The 8890-nt window shown below is 48.5% G+C and overlaps 1 protein-coding gene across 1 annotated transcript; it reads left to right on the top strand.

The window, feature by feature from the left end:
* The first annotated feature begins 6433 nt into the window (after nt 1-6433).
* Nucleotides 6434-8842, top strand: Dynll1 (dynein light chain LC8-type 1). The gene is made up of 3 exons (XM_057763905.1): nt 6434-6566; nt 6723-6860; nt 8419-8842. The coding sequence occupies exons 2-3, from the start codon at nt 6729-6731 to the stop codon at nt 8554-8556; spliced, it is 270 nt and encodes an 89-aa protein (XP_057619888.1). The 5' UTR covers nt 6434-6566; nt 6723-6728; the 3' UTR covers nt 8557-8842.
* The last annotated feature ends 48 nt before the right edge of the window (nt 8843-8890 follow it).

An 8890-nucleotide genomic window follows, 5' to 3' on the forward strand; every position in this document is an offset into this window, starting at 1 on the left:
GCCTCCCTTAGAGGTGACCTCATCCAGACCCATGGCTTTAGATGTCTACAATAAGCTGGTGACTCCCCAGATTACAGCTCTGGTCTGGACCTCTCCCCAGAACTCACACATCCAGCTGCACACTGGTACTTCCTGTGGAGGTCTATGAAGCATCTCCAGCTATACACCATAAAACAGAACTTGCTTCCTCTGCCAGCCCTCCTCACCTCAGTTCCTTCTTATTGTTCAAGCCACGTAGCTGAAGCTATATTTATTTAGGGTCTCACCATGGAACCCATGCTAGTCTCAATCTCCTCGTGGGCACAAGCGATCCCGTGCTCTCCGCAGCAGCAGCTGGGACACAGGTGTGCCCCACATGCCCAGCTGGCGTCATCTCTGAGGGCCCTGTCTCCCTTATGCACACCCTACAGCTCATCAGCAAATCAGCTCCACCCTCAGGTACAGCCAGAATCTATCCTCCTCTCCTCCTCTCATCCCACCCGTCACTGCTGGCCTGGTCCAAGCCACCAAGGTGTCACTTAGCTCAGGCTGGCCCCCAAAGCTGTGACCCTGATCTCCTGCCTCCACTTCTTGAAAGCTAGAATTACAAACATAAGCATGCCCCTCACAGTGAGTTTTCACTTTTTCTACTTTGTTTTTATTCATTATATTCACTCGTTTGTTTACTTTTAAAGGGTTTTAAAATTATATATGTATGGTCAGGCAGTGGTGGTATACACCTTTAATCCCAGCACTCAGGAGGCAGAGGCAGGTGGATCTCTGAGCTTGAGGCCAGCCTGGTCTACAGAGCAAGTTCCAGGACAGGCTCCAAAGCTATACAGAAAAACCCTGTCTCAAAGAACCAACATATATACATATACATATATGTGTGTGTGTGTTCGTGTGTGTGTGTTTGGGTTGGGGGGTATGTCATGTACAGGTACCTACAGATGTCCCAGGAGGGTATCAGATCCCCTGGAGTTGGGAGATACAGGCAATTGTGAGCTGCCTGGTGTGCTGGGAATGACTCTCAGACTCTCTGCAAGAGGGACATGTGCTTTTAACCCCAAGCCATCTCTCCAGCACTGATTCTGTATATTTTTAGTTTTATCTTCTTCTGCTTTAATACAAGTTGGAGGAAAGAAATTTTCGCTTCCCAGGGCCTCACACATAAGCTCTGCCATGGTAATACGCTCTGGCCTTAGATTTCTTTCTCTTTTGTTGTCTTGAGGGTCTTCCTCTGTAGCCCAAGCTTATCTTGAATTTATGGTTACTCTTTCTGCCCCAGCTTGCCAGGTGCTGTGTTAAAGGCACAAGCCACTGTGTTCAGCAGTTCTCTTGATTTCTGCAGCACAGAGAAGAGTACGCCTGGTACCAAGTCCCTTTAGACACCTCCTAGGCATCCTGATTTAAGGTTTTAGGAACTACTCTAGAATCAGATTTTCTCCCAGTGAATCAGAATAGAGATGCCAGAATCAGAGTTCAAGTACCTATTCCTTTGTTTAGAATCCTAGAATAATTAGGTTGACTGAGGATCACTTTGCATATAATTAGAGAGTAATGCTGAGGTCACCTATTAAATCATCTGGGCCCCTAGGCTCCTACTGTAGACTACAGGTTCTTCCCATAGTCAGTGCTGGGGTGAATGTGATCTGTGGGCATTGTCTTAACTGAAGTGAAAAGACTCAGCCTATTCTGGACAACACAACACCATTCTCTACACAGGGGTTCTAAGCTGAAGTGGAGGGATTAAGTTGAACACAGCTACCCAAGCAAGCATGCACACTCCTCTCTGCTCTGGACTGTAGGTATGATGTGGCCACTCCACCTTCTGACTTGACTTCCCTGGAGCTGTGCAGCGAAGAAACCCTTTTCCTGATAACTAGTTACTTATCACAGCAACAGAAAGGAAACTAGAGCCGTCTGCCTGCTCTGTGACCTGTGCATGAGGACAGAGGGTGTGAGATCTGAGACAGTCTGGAACGTGCAGACTCAGTCCACGTCTGTGAAGCGAGTTTTATTTTGAGACAAGGTTCACATAACCCAGGCTGACTTTGAACTCCTGATCTTCCTGTCTCCACTGCTTCAGTGCTAACTAACATTCCAGTCATGCTGCCACCAAACCTGGCTTTAAGACCTTTCTTCCAGCCACACATAGTGGAGCATACCTTTAATCACAGTACCCAATACCCAGATGGCAGAGGCATGCAGGGCTTTGTGAGTTCAAGACCAACCTTGGCGTATATAGTTCAGAACAGCCAGAGGTGCACAGTGAGGCCCTGTCTCAAAGGGGGAAATCCATTTTTCCCTTTTTCTTTTTGTGTATGCTTGTATTCACATAGGTCAGAGGACAGTTTGCAGGAGCTGCTTTTTTTTTTTTTTTTTTTTTTTTTTGAGACAGGGTTGCTCTGTATAGCCCTGGAGCTCACTTTGTAAACCAGGCTAGCCTCCAACTCAGAGATTCATCTGCCTCTGCCTCTGCCTCCCAAGTGCTGTTCCCAAAGCAAGTACTTTCACCCTTGAGCCATCTTGCTGGTCCCTCTTAAATCCCCTGATCTTTTAAGGTGGAGGGGGGCATAAGACCTAGTGGTTTTAAAATTTCAGTCATATTTACTAAGCACGTTCTCTTTCCTGGAACAGAGGAAAACCTATGGCCTTGCTTATGCTAAGCAATGACTCTACCACTGAAGCTGCGTCCCTGACCCTAGGTAGTGACTTGATGCTGAAGATGGAACAGGGAACCAAAGAGGGAGGAACACAGAGGCATTAAGTAAGAAGGGCAATACATAAGCTAATAATCCCTCTGGAGGAATACACGAGGCAGTTATCATAAAGGGAATCTAAGTGTCACAGAACTTAATGGTATGACGGCGACAGAGGCAAACAGAGTTCAGGGGAAGGAGACACTTGAGCTGATATCCAACGAGACAGGGCTGGGGCGATGGCTCAACTGGTAGAGTGCTCATCTAGCATGCACAAGGCCCTGGCTTGAACTCCTTGTATCCCATAAAACTGGGTATGGTGAGTTCGAGGCCAGCCTGGTCTACAGAGCAAGTTCCAGGACAGGCTTCAAAGCTAGACAGAGAAATCCTGTCTTAAAAAACAAAACAAAACAAACAAAATAACAACAAAAACTGGGTATGATGGCACATGACTAAAATCCAAGCACTTGAGATGTGGAAACAGGAAGATCACAAATTCAAGGTCATCCTTAGCTATGTAGCTTTGCTAAATGGATAAATAAAGAGGGTCCCCTTGGGGCTGGAAAGATGGCTCAGCAGTGAAGAGCACTAGCTGTTTTCCTGAGAACCCAGGTTCAGCTCTCAGCACCCACACAGCAGTTTACAACTGTCTAATTTCAGACCCAGGGGATCCAATGCCCACTTCTGGCCTCAGTGGGCACGAGGCACAAATGTGATGTACAGATACACAAACACCCGTAAACATTTTAAAGAGAGAAAGAGAAAGGAGCAGGAGAGGGTCTCAAACACAGCAGCATGAGGGGTACTGAGCACCCACTCACTGCTGCTCTTATTCCCACCTCCTCTACTTTGTTTATTTATTGGGGGTGTATTGAGACAGGGTCCATCTAGCCCAAGCTGGCCCTGGAACCATCTATCCAAAATTGACCTTGAATTTTTGATCCTCCTGACCGACCCCATCTCCCAAGCGCCTGACTCCCTTCCCTTAGCCTGCTAGGAATCAATTATATGGCCTCTGGCCTAACTCATACTAGGCAAGTGCTGTAGCAATAACCCGTTCTCTGTTATTTATTTGCTTTGCAGTGGTCAAGACTGAAGATAAGGGCTCATGCATACTAGGCAAACACTGCCACTACCTACTCCCCCGCACCCCGTCCTCCTCCCCCCAGTCCTACCTACTTTGTCTGCTTTAGATACTCAGCTCTTTAGTGTAAACAAAATCAGCCATAGAGCCGGGCGGTGGTGGCGCACGCCTTTAATCCCAGCACTTGGGAGGCAGAGGCAGGCGGATCTCTGTGAGTTCGAGACCAGCCTGGTCTACAAGAGCTAGTTCCAGGACAGGCTCCAAAACCACAGAGAAACCCTGTCTCGAAAAACCCAAAAAAAAAAAAAAAAAAAAGAAATCAGCCATAGAACCGAGAAAAGCATGAATGTATCGGCAGAGCAGCTCAGGTTCCAGGGTTGTCAGTAATGCCACAGTGCAGTGGGAGGGCAAAGGCAGAAAGTACCCTGGCCAGTCTCATTTCACAAACCTGTCAAATATTCTGTCTCTACATTAGCTCCTCCAGTCCTGCCTTTAGAAACACACACGGAGCTGGAGTGACTCCATGGCCTGTTAGCTAAGATCAAGGAGGAGCTGGAAAAGCTTTTGACTGATACACAAACGTGTTAGGTAAGGAAGTCTCCATTACTCTCATCTTTTTGTCTTTGGAGCGGTGTGCCTCTGGACAGTTTAGTGTAAAAGGGTTCTAGGTTAGCCCTGTGTGGTGGTGAATGCCCTTAATCCCAGCACTCTGGAGACAGAGACAGTGGATCTGTGGTTTGAGGCTCAGAGCTACAGGACAGAAAGACGCTCTCTAAACGAAACGAAACAAAGGCTCTAGGTTAATGAGAGTGAGTGATGAGAAAAATGCAGGAACGGAAGCAGAAAACTTGAAATTCTACAACCCGAAAATTATTTAAGGAGTTTGAAAGATATGCTACAGGCATTTAAGGTTTGATGGTTCAACACTAGTAACCAGTAAGATTCATTTAGCACTATAAGCCATACATAACTGTGCGGAGATTCTACAAGCATTCGTCATCTAGTGCTCCCACGTATCTATCAAGAGGTTTCCCTTTATATTTAGTCCCCATGGCAAATAAAAAGAAAACAGGTATAAATAGTGCGGGGATGACTCCACTCCCTAACACCTTGCTTTTGACTACCTTTTTGTTTCATTCTGAGGCACTGGGTATCAAAATCAGGATATGGTGCATGTTAGGTAAGAGATCTGCCATCAGCCTATTAGAGAGACTTTCTTATCTATTTATTTATCAATTTACTTATTTAGTCATAAATGTACCTATGCCAGAGAAAATATCTTTGAGGATCACTTTCTTGTCTATTAAGATAGTTCTTTTCTCTTCTCTTCTCTTCTCTTCTCTTCTCTTCTCTTCTCTTCTCTTCTCTTCTCTTCTCTCTCTTCTCTTCTCTTCTCTTCTCTTCTCTTCTCTTCTCTTCTCTTTTCTTTTCTTTTCTTGGTGGTTTTTCGAGAGGAGATTTCTTTGTAGCTTTGGAGCCTATCCTGGAACGAGCTCTTGTAGACCAGGCTGGCCTCGAATTCGATCTGCCTGCCTCTGCCTCCCGAGTGCTGGGATTAATGGTGTGTGCCACCACCGCCCAGCTAGTTCTTCCCTTCTAGAAATAAATCTTAAATTAAGAAGTTTTCCCCAAAATGGACAACATATCTTGAGAAAAAGCCTCACCTGTACACACCCCACAGTCACCCACATTCCAACTCCTGAGATCTGCACTGGCTGGCACACAGACTGGACCTGCTGGGGATGATTCCCTTCCCGAAATGCTCCTACACAGGGACTACAGTATGAAATAAACATGTAGTGCTATGTTATAAAATTAGGAATTTACAGCCAGGCTATGGTGGCGCATGCCTTTAATCCCAGCACTCTGGAGGCAGAGGCCGGCAGATCTTTTTGAGTTCGAGGCCAGGCTGGTCTACAAGAGTTAGTTCCAGGGCAGCCAGGGCTACACAGAGAAACCCAGTATCGGAAAAAAAAAAAAATTAGGAATTTACGCTGGTGTGATAATGCATGGGGAGACCTAGACAGAACCGCTGCGAATTTCAGGCCAGCCTGAGCTACCTAGGGAAACCATGCTATGGTGGGGGTGGGGAGGACACGAACAGAAAAACAGGGTTCTGTGGGAGATCGTCGCACTTGCTCTCAAGCCGGCCTCCTCAGGCACGCACGCACGCACAAACTTAAAGAATGAGACAGCAGAGCCACGACCCTTAGTGCAACTAAATCGGTGGCTCGCCCGTGCTTGGGAGAATCTCTCGAGGTCAGAGGCCACTTGTGTGGCCGTAAAGTGTGCTGACCCCGGGTGGTGTGGAAGTTGAGAGCACCTGGGGTGGCGACTCCCCGTCTTCTAGAAACTGCGGTTCGAGAACTCGCCCTAGGCTACCCTCGGTGGGCAGGGCTGCCCTCGCACCCTTCCAGACAGCTGGGTGGTCCGAGCTGGCCTCTACCCGGGCTCCGCCTTCAGGGTGTGTGGGCCTGCCCGCGTGCGGCGCATCGCCTGGGCAACCGACGCTGTGCGCGGTGCATTGTGGTCTGCAACAAAATGCGGGGGAAAGATCCTGAAGGAACCATTGAATGCATGAGCCAATAGGAGGAGGCCGTTGGCTGCGCTCAGCCAATAGCGGCGTGTATCGGGGGCGGGGCCGCGGGCACCGGGCGGGGCTAGGGATTAGGCGGCGGCGGCTGGCGTGGGGCTCCTTAGATGCGCCACGGCTTCGGTAGCGACCGGTTCTTCCTTGCTGCCTGAGCGGCGCCAGCACCTTCCTCAGGAGCTCGCAGCAGCCGGCTGGCCCCTGCTCCACGGTGAGTGAGGGCTCGGGGTCCTCCGGCCCCGGGGCCCGCGGTGTGGGCCGTGGGAGCTACACCTTGGAAGCGGGTGGGGGCGTCGTCCTCAGCGGCCGGCCCGGAGGGCAGCGCGGCCTGCACCGACCCTTACCTCTCCCGCGCCTCGTTCCACAGGCAACCATGTGCGACCGGAAGGCGGTGATCAAAAATGCAGACATGTCGGAAGAGATGCAACAGGACTCGGTGGAGTGCGCTACTCAGGCGTTGGAGAAGTACAACATAGAAAAGGATATTGCGGCCCATATCAAGAAGGTGAGGACCTGGCACCGCACAGTTCCTTCTCCCCTGTTCCGCGTTCCCTGGGCGCTTGGCAGAGTTTTTCCTGTGGCACGCAGGGCGGCTCGGTATAGACAGTTCTAGAAAGGACGTAAATGGATTTTTGCGTTTCTCTTGGGAAGACCAGACCCTCAACGCCCGAAGTTGTTTTTTTTTTTTTTTTTTTTCTAAATCCCAGCTCCTTGGGGGAAAGCGCCACCTAGCAACGGTTTCCAAGACTAGGGAGCAGCGAGCAGTTCCCCCTACTTAGGATTCCTGCTCCGAGGATCCATCTGGGTGTTGGGGGGGGAGGGTCCGCTGCGTGGGTGTTTCCAGCCGGGCTAGGAGGAGATTTTGCCAGCCTTCCAGCCGGGAGTTAGTCGGCAGTTCAGGGAAAGTGGGTGGCAGTGGTGGTTGGGGGCATGAGTGGAGGCTTGGTAAATGGCAGTTTGTAGAAAGCTGGCAAGACTGCCAACTTCTCAAGCTGTGTTTGCTGGAAGGAAAGGAAACTGGAACCGAAGCCGTGGGAGGGTTCCAGTGGGAATGGGAAGATGAAAGGCTTCATATGGAACAGAAATGAATACCTTTTCTGACAGACGCATCTAGATTGTAAGAAAGGCATTCGGCTTAACAGACGAGGTTTTCATACTGCATGCAGAATGAGATATGAGGAGCCTTGAAGAATTTTACATCGTCTTTGGCCCTGGTTTGATCTAACTAGTGAAGAAATTAACGTTTCCAGTTCTAGTGCCCGATGGGATGGGGGAAGCGGGGAGCAGATGCTCTCTAACTTGCTAATCTTTAAGACCTGGTAATAGCTGCAGAGAGGAGAGCAATTTTAAAGGCTAGAGTCTGGCCTAGCTAGCTGCCAGATTATGTTGCTAGCATTTTTATTTTTCAGTCCAGCTCGATTTAGATAATCGAGGCTTTGTCCTTTGGTCTTTCTACAAGTGTCATTAAGGTCTTTCTGGTGGTCCTGGATTTCGGGTAGATGGTAGGATAGTTATCAGGAATAACCTGATACACTACAAGCGCTGATGTCATCTACCGCCATTGAATATGTGAAGTCATCTGCACTAGGCATGGTGGTACACGCCTTTAATCCCAGCAGAGGCAGGCAGATCTCTTTGACTTAGAGGCCAAATTGGTCCACATGTGGGGTTCCAGGACAGTCAGGGCTATGTACAAAGGACCCCCCCCCCCAGAAGTCAGGTGCAATCACTGACAGAAATGTCTTGGAAAATGACCCTTCTGCCTTTGATCTCAGATCCCATTCCATCTTACCTCAGACTGCAAGCATGTTTGCAGTCCTGTTCTCTGTAGGTGACTTAGAGTCGGGGAACATTCTTTACCCTAGGAATTTGCTAGGGTTGTGGGTATAGCTCAGTGGTAGGGTGCTTTCTTCCCTAGCATGCCCAAGGCCCTGGATTCAGTCCCAAGTGTGAAAACAATTGAAGATGCCAGCGTTTGCCCTTTCTGGTCCTACAGGCTTTGCTTTTTCTAGAAAGTGAATTCTCCAGGTACACCACTAAAATTCTGTTTTATTCTTTCTCAGGAATTTGACAAGAAGTACAACCCCACCTGGCACTGCATTGTGGGGCGGAACTTCGGTAGTTATGTGACACATGAAACCAAACACTTCATCTACTTCTACCTGGGTCAGGTGGCCATTCTTCTGTTCAAATCTGGTTAAAAGCATGGACTGTGCCAAACACCCAGTGATCCATCCAAAAACAAGGACTGCATCCTAAATTCCAAATACCAGAGACTGACTCTTTAGCTTTGCTAAGGGAACACCTCGTTTGAATCTGTTGTTTTGTGCGGAGCATCATCCTCTGTACGAGTTTGTGGTTATAAAATAATTAGTAAAACAGCTTACATTTGTATTTATTTTCTAGGCCATACTTCTGTACCCTTCCCCCTTTTTTTTCCCTCCCTTAGGCCATTCCTTTAAAAATAAATCTGTTTGAGATGTATGTGTGTGTGTTAGTTTGTTCAGGTAAGATAGGGTTGGAGCAGCTTACTGG

The sequence above is a fragment of the Chionomys nivalis genome, chromosome 3 (genome assembly GCF_950005125.1).
Source record: "Chionomys nivalis chromosome 3, mChiNiv1.1, whole genome shotgun sequence".
NCBI classification, from domain to species: Eukaryota; Metazoa; Chordata; class Mammalia; order Rodentia; family Cricetidae; genus Chionomys; species Chionomys nivalis.

Excerpts from the sequence above, each read along its gene's own strand:
- Dynll1 (XM_057763905.1), top strand. The coding sequence starts at position 6,729 with ATGTGCGACCGGAAGGCGGTGATCAAAAATGCAGACATGTCGGAAGAG. Across the intron at positions 6,861-8,418 it reads TTGCGGCCCATATCAAGAAG|GAATTTGACAAGAAGTACAA; the intron begins GTGAGGACCTGG and ends ATTCTTTCTCAG.